Source organism: Grampus griseus, assembly GCF_964374135.1.
Source record: "Grampus griseus genome assembly, chromosome: 3".
Taxonomy (NCBI): Eukaryota; Metazoa; Chordata; class Mammalia; order Artiodactyla; family Delphinidae; genus Grampus; species Grampus griseus.
In genome coordinates this window covers 37,901,256-37,917,137 of record NC_139019.1, presented here as the reverse complement: position 1 = coordinate 37,917,137, position 15,882 = coordinate 37,901,256, and the positions used below count along the sequence as shown (strand labels likewise).

At 38.4% G+C, this 15,882-nt stretch overlaps 1 protein-coding gene across 1 annotated transcript in view; it reads left to right on the top strand.

Annotated features, from left to right (window-relative positions):
• EMB (embigin) overlaps nucleotides 1-15,882 on the top strand; it is a gene marked incomplete at its 5' end in the record, with an annotated part of 40,327 nt that overhangs the window by 5,187 nt on the left and 19,258 nt on the right. The window contains one exon of the mRNA XM_082651600.1: nucleotides 5,687-5,776. Within this exon, the coding sequence (XP_082507726.1) occupies nucleotides 5,687-5,776 (90 nt within the window). The remainder of the gene's footprint in view (nucleotides 1-5,686; nucleotides 5,777-15,882) is intronic.

Genomic DNA, 15,882 nt, shown 5'->3' with positions numbered 1-15,882 from the left:
GTCATATCATTACTAATGTATCCCTACTCTCAAGATAGAATCTTTTTTTACTATTGCCTTATAATTATATAGTTCTGAGATCCTGAAAGAGAATTTAGATGTCTCATCTGATTGATCTTGAAGCCCAGAGTGCTTTTGTGATGTAGCCAAGAGCCTGGAGCTAGCTAACAGCTGTAACTGGTTTCCTAGTTTGCATTTTAAAACGCCATCCAGCACTTGGTGCCTCTTTGGAAAAGGTCCTCAAAATAGGTAGGGCTGCAAATGTTCATGCTTTAAAATATCTGCACCTAAACCATGTAAAACAGGACCTCAGGGCTATAGGGCCACTTGAAGATTTTTAAAAATCATCACTTTGAGGAATGAGGGTTGAAGATGTACCTGTTTTGAAATCAGGATTTCTCAACTTTGGCATTATTGACATTTTGGGCTGGATAATTCTATGGGGGGCTGTCCTGTAGAATGCTTAGCAGCCTCACTGGCCTCTACCTTTGTAGTGGGTGAGTTGTGTCACCCCCCAAAAGATGTTCAAGTCCTGACCCTTGGTATCTGTGAAAGTGACCTTATTTGAGAGTAGGGTCTTTGCAGATGTAATCAAGGTAAAATGAGGTCATGTTACATGAGGTCATGTTACATTAGGATAGGCCCTTAACCCAATGACTGTGTCTTTATGAAAGAAGTGAGAGGGAGATTTGGATCTAGAGACACAGACACACAGAGGGAAGATGGATGTGTAAAAATGGAGCCAGGGAATGCCAAGGATTGCTGGCAACCACCAGAAGCTAGGAAGAGGCAGGAACAATTCTTACTTGGCACCTTTAGAGGGAGCAAGGCCCTGCACCTTGATTTCAGGCTTCTAGCCTCTAGAACTCTGAGTGAATAAACTTCTGTTGTTTTAAGTCACCGTATTTGTGGTAATTTGGTATGGCAACACTGCGAAACTAATATAACCTACCAGGTACAAGTAGTAACCTCCAAGTTGTGATAACCTGAGTGTCTCCAGACATTGTTAAATATCCCCTGGGCAGGGTGCAGGGAAGAAGAGAATCACCTCTAGTTGAGAACCATTAACAAAATCTAAGTCCTATAAGAGAATAACCTAGTGCATGAAACATTAAAAAAACCCACAGTCTCTAGAAAGAGCAGAAATCCTAGTTTTATTTGGCGTAAGTTTCACCGTTAAAATATCTTAATGACCCAGGTGGAGGTAGTTTGAAACATTAGTTTCCACACTGCCCTTCAAAATATATTTTATTGCAAAAATCATATTTTAAAGAAAAGGTCAATTTATTTGCATTTCTTTGTAACCAAGTTTTAAAAATAGTTTTACAGGGCTGTGTAAAAGTACACATTGCTTTTGTCATTAGGCTTTTTAATTGTTCTTTAATTTTTTTTAAACTAATCTAAAAATGACCTTCTTGTCCAATAGTTCCCATGTATATAAAAAAAATATGAGTTCCCTATCTAGACTGTTACCTGTCCCTGACTTAGAAAGTCTGACTTATAAATGTTCCCATCAGGAATTTATTTTCTTGCCAAAACTTCTTTCCTCTTCTTTTCTTGACAAACTCTCTCTGGGGTATAGTGTCTAGGAATCCAGGTAGCCGTATTCCCCTTCTCTTCTTTTACTACTGTCGCTAGGGACAGGGGATAGGGATCCTATATTCCTAGAGCCCAGCGGTAGAACTCTAAATGTAGTATTGGTAATTAGATATTTTAATGCTATAGTTCAGCTATATCATGGCTTAAATGGCTTTTACAATTTGGTGTGGGATCTCATGGTTATGTATAATGATAGTGTTGCTTCCACGGGGAAATATATTCTGAGTTTGAAACCTCTGTTTTATAATATATGTTATCCATTCCTAGGTTGTGTTTCTGTCATTGGGTTGCACATTTATATTGCTATTTATCAGAACGCTAAAACTAAGACTTATTAAAATAATTTTAATTATACATGTTGATAGCAATCAATACATTATGTGGATGAGAGAGAGAAAGGCAGGGAATGGTATTTATCCTAATAGCTGTTTCTTATACCTTTCTTTAAATGATGTCCAGACCCTTCCAAGATTTTAAAATATAAGAGATTTGTGGGGGGTATGTTAGAGAAAATGCTTTTTTTTTTTTTTTAAATTAATTAATTTATTTACTGATGGCTGTGTTGGGTCTTCATTTCTGTGCGAGGGCTTTCTCTAGTTGTGGCAAGCGGGGGCCACTCTTCATCGTGGTGCGCAGGCCTCTCACTGTCGCGGCCTCTGTTGTTGCGGAGCACAGGCTCCGGACGCGCAGGCTGAGCGGCCATGGCGCACGGGCCCAGTTGCTCCGCGGTATGTGGTATCCTCCCATACCAGGGCTCGAACCCGTGTCCCCTGCATTGGCAGGCAGACTCTGAACCACTGCGCCACCAGGGAAGCCCCAAAATGCTTATTCTTAAACAGAGGTATAGTTGAACTGATTTTCTGACTTAAATAAAAGCAAATCTTAAAACCCAATGCAGTTTTTTAGTGTTTATCTTTTTTTTCTTCCCAATTTACTTCAATTTAATAGGGCCCCATTTAAACTAGTGAAAATGTTACCTTAATATTAAATAGAAATTATAGCATGTTTATTTCATTTAAAATGTTAATAGCATAAATTATAAACCCTTCTAGGAATGTCTGTTATAAAATGTAATATGTTAAAGATATCTAAGTGGAGATCATTTTGCAATTTCCCATGAAACAATATAGGTGAAAATTAGAATGTTACACAGTTCTTTGATGCAACACCCTCATGCCCCATCGCCCAAGTAGAGGGAGAAAAATCTTTTAATCTCTGTCACAACTACTAAAAGCTACTCTTTTATGCTGGCATTTTGGCAACTACCTGTAAAAGAATGCTAAGTGGAAAATTTCCAGCAATGATTAATAGAGCAGTGAGTATGATAACTTAAGGAATGAGTGTTATGATCTTGGCACCATCACTCAATATTATCCAGTTTTTCTGATCCTCCCTTCTCCATGAAATGAAACCCCAAGTAACAAGTCATTGGCAGAACTTGGACCAGGATACAAATCCCTGACTCTCCATTCTGTACTTCTTTTTGTGACTCAGCCTAATCCTTTCAGGGAAATATTCAAACCACATCTGCCTGAATCTCCTGCCAATTTCCTTTAGACACTAACATTAGCTGCATCAGCCTCTTGCCAGCTGTCCTCCTACTGAAAGCAATAAGGTTTACATTCTCACTTTTTTGATTAAAAAATATCTTGGCTAAACAATGAACTTCTCACTTTAATATTCTAACACCTTTTGCAGACTGTCCTGCTCTTGTACTCAAGACTCTTAGAGGAACTTTTGCCAAGACAAAAATCACAACAGTTATACATGCCCTTTTGCACTTGGGGCTTCTTCAGTGGAGTCTGGAGCCTGATCATGAATGCTTTAAAGGCAATAGGAAGTTAGGATACAGGTGGTGGCTGGATTATAGATGTCTGTTTGTATTTTTCATATATGAGTTGGCAATTGGAAGTGGTCACAACAGTTACTATATTCTGGAACTATCCAAATTTTCCTACTCTTGAAGCTTGGTTTTTCCTTTTCCTCCTATTCCTTCAACTTTCATAAGCTTATATTTTGCCCAAGCCAAGCCTAGACCCCTTTTCTCTCCTTGTTCTAATGTAGGTCCTAGGGGGACCCATCCATCCACATCCTGTTGATGCAAAATGGGAAGATAACCCCAGCCTCAGAGCTCATCTCCTTGGCATTATCTCCAGCTCTATTCTACCTCCAGAGTCCTTCAAAGATGTAAATCACACTTCATACTCTGTAGCTCACATACCAACTTGTATACACCACATAGGCTAGTTACAGTCAATACTATAAATGGGTGCTACTCTGACATTTTAATGACTCTCAATCACAAATTGTGGGCCTAAACCAACATTATTATGATCCATGCAGCCCTGCAGGAACCAAATTTACTCAGCTTCACATTCCTTACTGGCATCAAGCATGTATGCTGTATGTGTTCACGTATTTAAGTGAAATGAGAATCAGAATGACAGCATTTTTTCAGCTTACGTCATCCTTACTATTGCTGATACTGTGACTAAGAATAATGATAATGATAATAATAATAGTCAGACCATCTCAAAAGGGTTATGAGCTTGTTTCGGGGATAAAAAGTGTGGTGAAGATCTTCATGATGGCATTCTGCTCTGCAATAGGCTAGGCCAAGAAAAAAGGTCTCCCTAGCAAAGGAAGCAAAGATATCAAAGCTTATGTTTGCAAGCTTCACAGAACAGATGATAGAGTGGAACAGTTCTTTCTTTCCCATCTGCTGTTCCCAGATGCTGCTCCCTCCTGGCTTCCTGCAACCTGTAAGTGAGCTATGCCCAATAATAGAAAAAAAGAATTTTCATATTGATAGGTGACTTTTTGGCAATGTGTGTGTGTGCTTGAGAGAGAGTGACAGAGAGAGAGAATAGGAATGAATGAATATTAGGTGTGGGTGGAGGAGAAGTTTTGTATTCCTGGCAGCCTAGTGAGAAACTCAGGGCATATTTTCCTAAATAATCAGTGTCAGAGGGTGGTATGATTTAGGTATGTTATTTGTTAAAGGACTATTTTATAGGAAAGTGCATCCCACCTTCCAAGACTGTATTAGAAGTGATAAAAGCTCTGGAATATGGCTAATTGGAGACCTAGGTTCTGCGAGGTAGGTTTTTTTATTAGGCAATATTGAAAAGCTGTGTGTAAGCTGAAGCAACAAAAATGATCACTTGCTTTGGTAACATTTTTCATACATATAAGAAAAGAACTAGAAGTCTAATCTTGCACTAGGAATAACTTTCTGAGCACAGTATTAAAAATGTGGTGTAAAAAAGGCCCAGGTTTAATTTAAAGTGAATGAAGGGTCTTAAGAATGCAGCCAAGTTTACAATAATGAGCCTTTCTCCTCTGACTTGTTTGGTAAAGTTGGGGTAGTTTTCGTGGGAGGTAAGGTCTGTGTCCTAAAGTCAAAAAAACAGTAGCTAGTGTTAAAAAAAAAAAAAAAAAAAGAATCTTTGAGGAGAGTGGGACAGGTGGAAATGGAAACCTTGTTTCTTCGATGAATGTTTTTGAAAGAAGACATAAGTGACAGAAAAATGGAAAGTTGGTTTGGTAGAGGACACAGTGGACCGTCACCATAGCTGGAAAACAGAGCAGCACAGACTCTCCCTGTCCATCCATTTATGTTCTCTGTCCTCTAGCGCCCAGTGCACTCTCTCTTATTCCTTTTTTATGCCCTTTATTTTGGTCTCTCTGTCCCTTTTTGTGCTCTCATCTTCTCTCTGCCTTTCTATGTCCTTTTTTTCCCTGGCACTCTTATCTAATTTCTCCATATCTTCATTTATGTTTTATAAAGAAACTATGAATACTTTTAGGATAAGGAAAGGTTTTTTTTTAAAGCCATTTGATGTAATCAATAGGGATTTTTCAGTAAGAAAAGAACATAGAAAAATTGGAAATTTTGTTACATTTAATAGCTCAGTGTGTTTCTGAATGTCTGTGGAGCGTGTAAGACCTAGTGAATCAGAGCTTCCTGAAAACATTATTTTTCATTAATAGTAGACAATATACCATTTTAGCTGCTGTGAACTAGCTTTTAGACAGTCACTTAACCTTGATAATAATATGTAATCACATGTTCTTATTCTTACAGCTGCATCTTTCACAAGCCTACCTGTCCGGGAAGAAATGATGGCAAAATACTCTAACCTTTCCTTGGAGAGTCATAACATATCACTGACTGGTAAGTGTATTGTGTTTCAAATAATATAATGCCAGATAATTTTTCATTTTTAATTAAGCTACTTTATGACTTATGAAGTACTAAAGCCTGCCAGACTGGCGGGAGAGACACACCAGTACCTTATACAGTCATAACACAGTGTGATGGGGTCCCGTGCGACCAGGCTGACGTGCCCTGTGTGAGGGAGGAGGCAGCCTTTCCAGGCATGGGGGTTAAATGCTCTCTAGAAGGAGGGCACCTGGGACGAGAGGAGGGCTCATTTTGATGTGCAGATGCTCTTCGGTTTTCATCACACCTTGCTGGTACATCTGTTCAAACCACTGTTCACTGAGAGGAGAATTCATGTATCTGCTGGAAGGCCTTTAGGCAAAAAATTAAAGATGTTATCTATGACTGCTATGGAAAATCAAGCGAAGAATCCTGACATAAAACTCAAGTCTGCTTTCTCTTTTCACAGTTTTGGATTCCAGTATTTTAAAAGTAATCTCAGAGTTCTTTAAATGAGCAAGAGTAGTTATCTGTTTTAGCAACAATATCAAAAGTATAATTAGAATTTTAATCCTATTTTTTAAGTCACTAATAAGTTTCATCCAATTATATGTCCAGGCTTTAACTGTCCTCTAGTTTAAGAACGGTTTCTCTATTTCTGTTTAATATGAATTAAAGGTGTGCCCCTCCCCCCAATCTGATACCAGTGGAATATTTGCAGTGAGTTTTCTGGTAGGAGAACATTTTTATGACTTTGTGCAACCACTGTTTGTTCCCAGATGTCCCCATCCTAGTATTTGGAGCTTATTCCTACTTGTAAAAAGTAATTACAACACTCCTGTGTTGCTACTTCTTCTTTTACTTTTTGCGCGTTCTAGTCGTTGGTTTCCTTTGTTAGGATGGAATGTTTCTTTAAGAGAGATTTATGTGAAAACATAAGTTTGCAAATCCTTTGATTGGCCTGGCAGCAGCACACCCCTCACTTATCCTGTGTAGCTGGAGCCTGGGAAAAAAAGGGTCAGGTGCCCAAAGGGAGAGCAAAAATTGGACTTTTTAGTTGATGTCAGGTTGGTTATTTACTTAACCCGTTTGGAGGGTTTCACTCCTAACCACTCTTTTATTCTGGTACCAGTATTCCTACAGTATTCATGAGAGCATGTGTTCACAATTGTCCATCACTCACCTTCAGCTTTGGCCTGATCAAACTTTAGTCAGGCTTTTCTCTTCCTCCCAGACCCCTGAACTTGGCATGCCTCAAGTCTGAGCAAGCAGTAAATGCATGACCACAGCCCAATCGTGCTGTCTGCTTCTAGCCAACAGTTGCCTCATTTCTTCTCAAAAGTTCCTGCTAGCCTGCTTACCCCTCCCTATAAAAGTCTTTTTCTATTTGACAGTGAGATACTTGTAGATCCAAAGCTTGGAGCATTTTTCCCTATTGCAATAGACTTCTGGAATAAAGTCTCTCCTTATTTAAGTCTAGGTTTGTTTTTATTTGACAAAAGAAAAGATTTGACATTAATTTCGAAACACAGGATCTCTGAACTGTGACCCTTGTTGTTCTGTTTGCCTTCCCATCAAGAAGTTTGGTCTTAGGAACTGCCTTTATTGAAATATAGAATTTAAATCTGAAGACATACTTATGCTTATTAGGAACCATAGGCTTTCTTCTTATTGTTACCATCAGGATTTTTAATCTACTTCATAAATAGAATGTTTTCATATTTTGTCATATCATTGTTTATTTGAATTGTGCTTAACATTTCTGTGTTGTTACTTATTTTCTCTTCCCCTCTGGCCATTTTAGAAGTTGATCTCTCTGTTGGGATAAAAATTTTTTTTTACAGAGATGCAAATGTAGTACATTAGTTGCAGATTCTGGACCAGCATGACAACTTTTGGCCCAGTTCATAGCACATTTCCTCAAAGATGCTTGAGACTGGGAAACAGGTCCTGTGCCTTGGAGAGTGAAAAACATGACCTTTGGTTCATGAAAGCCTAATTGTTTACCTGTTTTATGTTTTTAAAATACTGCTAATCATTTACTTAACAGACATATGGTATCGACTATGTACCATGTATGTATTTCTACATATAACTTAGTTTAAACCTCATAAGAACCCTAAGCAATGGGTACTATTACTATTTGCAATTTGCAGGCGCCACGCTATTAACCATCATACTTTGCAGCCTTTCTTAATGCCCAGTTACTCATTTCTTTCAGCAGTGTTATTAATACAATTATACCTATTTTAAGGAAACTTAGATTTGCTATGAGACTATGGAAAGAAAGAAGTTTCAAAAACAATGAAAACAAAGGTATTCTGATTGCCCTTTGCTAAATAGGTTTGTCTTGGAAATTGCATTTGCTGAGATAATGGATATCTTTGTAAAAGTATAATTGACTTCACTAAGCATGAAGTGTTTTTTTTCCAGTTGTCTGATGTGACTGTGTTTCAAAAATTGTTCTTTTAATAATGGACTATTTTAACATGACTGTGCTAGGTTTCCCAATGTCAATATTCAGAAGTCATTGTATTACAGCAATGAGAGTATTTCTTTATTGTTTTATTTTTTTCTTTCTCTGTGCATATTATAGTGTTTGGTGCCTCCATTAGTGTGTTATAGTTTAACCCACGAGGTTAAAACCAAAGCATCAGCTGGCAGCTTTCTTGACTACCCTGGTAATGTTGGCATAGGCTCTCCCCACGGGCACATTTTATTTATCATTTTGAGGTGTGAGCAGCTGGCCTGGCAAGGACCTCGTGAGACAGGGAGATAGACAAAGCAGGCATTGGAGCTACAGATACATATATCAAGGCATGGAGTAAAATTTGGGAAGATTAGTCAAGGTCAGGAAAGGCAGCCATGTTGCTTAGACCAGCTAGACAAGAAGTTGTATTAGGACCATTCAGATTCCTGGTTCAAGTGCCTGGTCAATCAGATTGAAAAAAGAAAAGAAGCGAGAGTCCCTTACATTTGGCTGCTCAGACACTTTGTTGCAGGGAAGATCCCAGAATGACTCTAATGAGGTGCACATGTTTAGGATGTTTCTCAGAAGCAGACCACCAGTTATCAAATCTTATGTAGACTGTAGATGTACAGAGGAAAAAAAATGTGAATCCTAATATACACAGAGAGTGAAAGAGAAGGTAGAAGAGGGATCGCCCATAGTAACACAATTGGTAGTGGCTGTTAGCAACTTTTGTTTTACACTAGGGTTTCTCATTAGCATAAATAGTGACAGTTTGGGTTGGATAACTCTTTGTTGCTGGAGTTGGGGGGAGCATGTTCAGGGCACTGTAGGTTGTTTAGCAGCATCCTTGGCCTCTACCCACTAGATCTGAGTTTGTTTAAATTTTTTTCTATTGTAAACTATGAGCAGTGAACACTTCTACATATCTCTTTCTGGGCATGGTTGTGTGTGTTCCTCTAGAATAATTGCCACAAGTAGAATTGCTGAGTTAGAAACTATGCACATTTTAATTTTAATACATACTTGCAAACTGCCCTCCGAAGTAGCCTGACAATTTACCCCTTCCCCCATCTGCATATTTGAGTATAATTTTCTCTAGATCCTGACCAACCTTGATAGTATTAAACTCTTCGCTTTTCTGAGTGTGAAAAACTGTTAATAAAACAAATTATTGTTTTAATTTGCATCCTGGAGTTAGGCATACTTATATCTGTGTATGTTTATCTGTTAAATACCCTTTATTCATTTTCCTATTGGGCTTATAAATTCTTCAATGTATGTAAATGAGACAGCTATACATTTTGAGTACTAATCTGTACTTTTTATAAAAGTTGCAAATGTTCTTTCTTGTCTTTAAAATTTTACATGGTGTTTTTTATTGTGTAGAAATTTCATTTACACATTTCTCCTAATATTTTCATAGGAGTTCTTAATAGGAGTTTTTAACCTTCAGTTTTTAAACCATTTAAAATATGGTTTTACGTATTGTGTGCGATAGAGCACTAACTTTATTACTATTTTATATAGATAGCTAATGTCCCAACACCCTTTACTGAACAGTTCTTTTTCCTACTGCTGTGAAATAGCACACTAATCATATTCCAAATTCCCATATGCTATTCTGTCTCTCTACTGTTTCAGTGTTTTTCAAACTTTTTATAGTGCTACACAAAGTAAGGAACAACTTACCTTGTAAACTGATGCACTACCATGCATGCACCCACACGTCAAGCAACACCCACACCTAACAGATGTGTTACACTTGATAATTTCTCTTTTCTTACAACCCATTAAAAAACAAATCTGGTGGTAACTACCAAATTTATTTCCTGATCCACTAATAGTTTCCAACTTGCTTCTGAAAAATTCTGCTTATTTATTCCATTAATTTTCTAGGTGTTTTCTAGCAGCACTAACAAATTAATATTAATTTTTGAAACATTATACTTTTGTTCTTTTTCTTTTTTTTTTTTTTTTTTTTGTGGTACGCAGGCCTCTCACTGTTGTGGCCTCTCCCATTGTGGAGCACAGGCGCCGGACACGCAGGCCCAGCGGCCATGGCTCACAAGCCCAGCCGCTCCGCGGCATGTGGGATCTTCCCGGACCGGGGCACGAACCCGTGTCCCCTGCATCGGCAGGCAGACTCTCAACCACTGCGCCACCAGGGAAGCCCCTGTTCTTTTTTTAAAAGATAACTTTTCCTATTTCCTGGACTTTTACTCTTTCATGTGGGTTTTTTGTTTCTAATCAAGTTCCATAAAAAATACTTTTTGGATTTTGACTGATTTTTCACTGAATCTATAGATTAATTTGGGGGAGAATTAGTATTTTTATGATACTCTATTATCACCTGTGATGATTTAGATCTCATTTGACTTAGGTTATCTATTATAGTTAAATTTTTCCATATATATATATAATTTTTAATAAACACTGTATATAATTAAGATGTACAACATGACTATATGGATATATATATTACTACAGTCAAGCAAACTAATTAACATACCATCTCACAGTTATCATTTTTTGTATGTGTAGAATGCACTTGAAATCTACTGTCTTAGCATATTTCCAGTGTTCAGTACAGTATTAACATAACACACAGCAGGTGTTAATCATATTTGTCAAATTGTACATTATATCCCTAGTACTTATTTATCTTGTAACTGGAAGTTTGTACCTTTTGGCCACCATCCAGTTTCCCTTCCCCTCACCCCTGCCTCTGGTAACCACAGATCTGATCTCTTTTTCTATGAGTTTGTTTTTGAAGTATAATTGATTCCACAACACTATGTTAGTTCCTGGAGCACATTTTAGTGATTAGATATTGCTATATATTTCAAAATGATCACCACTATAAGTATAGCTAAGTCTATACCATCTGTCACCAAATATGTTACATTATTATTGGCTATATTCCCAACACTGTACATTTCACATTTGTGACTTATTCATTTTGTAACTAGAAGTTTATACCTCCTAATCTCCCTCACCTATTTCTCTCAACCCTATACCCACCTCCCCTCTGGCAGCCACCTGTTTGTTCTCTGTATCTGTGACTCTGTTTCTGTTTGGTTATGTTTGTTCATTTGTTTTTTAGATTCCACATATAGGTGAAATCATACAGTAATTATCTTTCTCTGTCTGACTTATTTCAGTTTGCATAATACCCTCTAGGTCATTCATGTTGTTGCAAATGGCAAGATTTCATTCTTTTTTTATGGCTGAGTAATATTCCAGTGTGTGTGTGTGTGTGTGTGTGTGTGTGTGTGTGTGTGTGTGTGTGTACACCACATCTTCTTTATCCATTCATCTATTAATGGGCACTTAGGTTACTTCCATATCTTGGCAATTGTAAATAATGCTGCAGTGGACATAGAGGTACATATATCTTTTTGAATTAGTGTTTTTGTTTCCTTCGGATAGATACCCAGGAGTGGAGTTGCTGGATCGTATGGTAATTCTATATATAATTTTTTGAGAAACTTCCATCGTGTTTTCTGTAAGGGCTGCACCAATTCACATTCCCACCAATAGTGCATAAGGGTTCCCTTTTCTCCACATCCTCACCGGTACTTGCTATTTGTTGTCTTTTTGGCAATAGCCATTCTGACAGGTGTGAGGTGCTATCTCATTGTGCTTTTGATTTGCATTTCCCTGACGATTAGTGATGTTGAGCATCTTTTCACATGCTTGTTGGCCATCTGTATGTCTCTCTGGAAGAATGTCTGTTCAGGTCCTCTGCCCATTTTTTAATCAGGTTGCTTGTGTTTTTTTTAGAAGATGTTGGGGGTAGGAGTTTATTAATTAATTAACTTATTTTTGCTGTGCTGCGTCTTCGTTTCTGTGCGAGGGCTTTCTCTAGTTGTGGCAAGCGGGGGCCACTCTTCATCACGGTGCGCAGGGCTCTCACTATCGCGGCCTCTCTTGTTGCGGAGCACAGGCTCCAGACGCGCAGGCTCAGTAGTTGTGGCTCACGGGCCTAGTTGCTCCGCGGCATGTGGGATCCTCCCAGACCAGGGCTTCAACCCGTGTCCCCTGCATTAGCAGGCAGATTCTCAACCACTGCGCCACCAGGGAAGCCCCTGTTTGTGTTTTTGATGTTAAGAAATGTCCATATACTTTTTTTTTTAACATCTTTATTCGAGTATAACTGCTTTACAATTATGTGTTAGTTTCTGCTTTATGACAAAGTGAATCAGTTATACATATACATATATTCCCATATCTCTTCCCTCTTGCATCTCCCTCCCTCCCACCCTCCCTATCCCACCCCTCTAGGTGGTCACAAAGCACGGAGCTGATCTCCCTGTGCTATGCGGCTGCTTCCCACTAGCTATCTATTTTACATTTGGTAGTGCATATATGTCCATGCCACTCTCTTTGTCCCAGTTTACCCTTAAATTTTTAAGAGAGTATTTAGACAGAGGTAAATTACTGTATGATTTAAAGAACATTCTTTTTAAAAGTGTAGTTCAGAAACCGAGCAAATGGGTATGGTCTTGGAAATGTCGATGTCATGGATGTTTTCATAACATTCTAAAACAGCAGAAATGCATTGCAGTTGTGGAGTTTTGGGGAAGTTGAAACATTGTCCATTGAGTTAAATGGACACATTAGTTTTCTGGCTAACCAAAAAATATTTTAGTATTAGGGATAAAACTTTCTACGTATTTTTGATGCTTGTGATTTCCTGACAGGAAGGAAATCAGGCTGCAGAAGCATCAGCAAAGTATGAAAAACAGTGAGATAACAATTAGGGCTTGGAGGATGGCTTGGCAAGAAGAAAGGTTACGTTGCGTAACTTAGTTGAAAGTATGAATGTTTAAAATATGTTGATCAAGGAAAAAATATTTTTTCTTTTTCATTTATTTTGTATCTCTATGAAGTGATGGATGGTCCGTAAACTTACTGTGGTAATCATTTCATAAGGTATGTAAATCACAACATTATTCTGTACACCTTAAACTTATATAGTGCTGTATGCCAATTATATCTCAAACTGGAAGAGAAAAATTTTTTTAAATTAAAAAAACGTTGATCACATCATCTATCATCACATTGCTAAATTATAAATTTGTTTCATCTTCTTTTAATGTTTTCTTTCATTTAAAACCTTGGTTCAGTAGTTTGAAAGTGATGAAGAAGTTAATTTCACTGTCATGAGCATTTCATATCTTTGAGAGTTGGTTGTGAGAATCTGGACTCAGTCACACCTAAATTTGAGATTCTCTGCTGTTATTATCTTGATGCATGGTTTTGGGCAAGATAGTCGACCTCTCTTTGCCTCAATTTTCTCATCTATGAAATAGTGATGAGAATAATGGTACTTACCCCGTAGAACTTCTGTGAAGATTAAATGATATAATCAATGTATAACTTTTAGCAACATACATGATAACTTTTGTTATACTACCCAAATGAGATAAATGGTGATAGGGAGGAAGTGTGTAATTATTCAGCAATTACTATATTACTAATACTTTTCTTATGATAGTTCATTTAATCCTTTCTACTATCTTATGAAATATGTATTGTCCCATTTTATAAATGGGGAAACTGAGATGTTCAATATAAATATACTTTGTTTTGCCCTGTAAGTAACCTCAGGCACAGAGCCCCTGACATTGGGCTGCTCTCTTGTGAAATGGGGTAATAATTCATATTCTAACTTAGGAGGCTCCAGTGAACCACATCACCAAGCAGAGCACAGTGCCCTGGAATCACCTTCTGGAATGTTAATATCTCTGTACTGTTTCCTGCTAGGGGTGATAATGCAGTTACATCTCCCTGCCAGTTCTCCCCAGGGAAGTTTGTCATCAGCCTCACGAGGTGCCGAAGAAATAAAGCAAGAGTCAAACAGCCTTTTCTGGGTGCTCTGACTGCCGGAACCTCTTACAGCTCCATGCACTGGAGCGAGGCCTGGGCCTCCTCGTTCTGAGCAGGGGAACCCTGCACGAGTTAGACTTGGGTTGAGCAGCATCCAGCAGGAATCAGCTCAGCTCAGACCTAGGGAGGAGACTCACAGACGTCTACAAAGATTTTATTCCTAAAGCAGAGTTTTGCCAGATGTGAAAGAGTCTTTTGTAGAGTTGAGTGATGGTCCACCTACCACATGTCCAAGGCATTTTGACCTCCTGAGGCCTCTTCTTTCTTTATAAGCTAAGCTTTCCTTTCATACACAAAGCAGGAAGATAAACCAAACCAGTTCAGTCTTCAAAGGAGCCATGCAGTACCAAAAAAAGGCTGTAACTACTATGAGCAGAGACTGCAAAAATGCAGACCCCTCCATATGCATGGAATCGTGCAGTGTTTGTCCTTCTCTGGCTGCCTTATTTCATTGGGCCTGGTGTCCTTGGGGTTCATCCATGTTGTGGCATATTGCCAAATGAATTTCCTCCTTTTTAAAGGATGAGGGATGTTCCATTGTTTGTATATACCACACTGTTTTTGTCCATTCATCCATTGACGTTTGGGTTGTTTCCACATCTTGGCTATTGTGACATAATGTATCTAAAACAGTCAAATTCACAGAAGCAAAGAATAGAGTGGTGGTTGCCAGGGGTTGGGGAGGGGTGGGAAATGGGGAGGTATTAGTCAAATGTCTAAGTTTCAGTTAAGCAAGGTGAATAAGTTCTAGAGGTCTACTGTACAACATTGTGCCTACAGATAAGAGGGTAGGTCTCGTGTTACTACCGCGAATTAAAAGCAAAAAAAAAAGTATACTTTTTTTGGCAAATGAAAGGTACCTAATCAGAGTAGAATAATAATCTGAGTTTTACTTTAGAAGGACAACTTTGGTGTTGTTAAAAAAAACATGTAGAGGAGGAGAAACTGTAGCCAAGAGAAGTTAGGAAGTCATTTTTCTCATCCTGGTGAAAGGTAATGAAGGTGTAGGGGAGGAAAAAGTTTTCCTTGACCGTCTTAGGGTCCCTAACTGGGTCTGAAAATTAAACCGACAAACATAGTTTAACAGAATTAAAGCATACAAATTAATTTAAGTTTTATGTGACACAGCATCCTTCATAAGGAGAGGAGGACCCAAAGAAACAGTTAAATCTGAGTATTTTTATGCTAGGCTTGATGAAGAGTGGAGAGTCGTGGGAGAATATGATAGATCAGAGAGTATGAGATAAGTGTAATAAACTGGGGGAAATATAGCAAATCCTATTTGTTATAATTCTTCTATGTGTCCCTTTGTCTGTGGAGATAAGGATGCTCCTTTCCCCCAGCTATAGAGAAGGCACCTCTCCCATGAAGGTTTTATGACCTGTTTCAAGGGAGAAGCACAGGGGGAATGTCAGAGTGACCTTTCTGCTTCTGCTATTTTCACAAACTCCTTCAGCTTAACACATTTAGTATACCAAGGTGCCATATTTTAGGGATAGCATGTTCTCAACCCCATCAAAGCCCTACAGTAAGAAGAGTTGGAGACAACTGAGCAAATCTGATTGACATTTCAGAGGTAAGAATCGACTGAATTCTACTGGATGTGATTTAATCTTAGGGGTCAGGAGAAGAGAAGGCTAATGCATCTCCCTCGGATATTTTGAGTTTGAAGAACCTTTGGGATATCTAGGTTTAGATGCTCAGTAGGCAGCTGGAGCTGTGGGCCTGGGGATCAAGAAGGAAGTCTTGAATG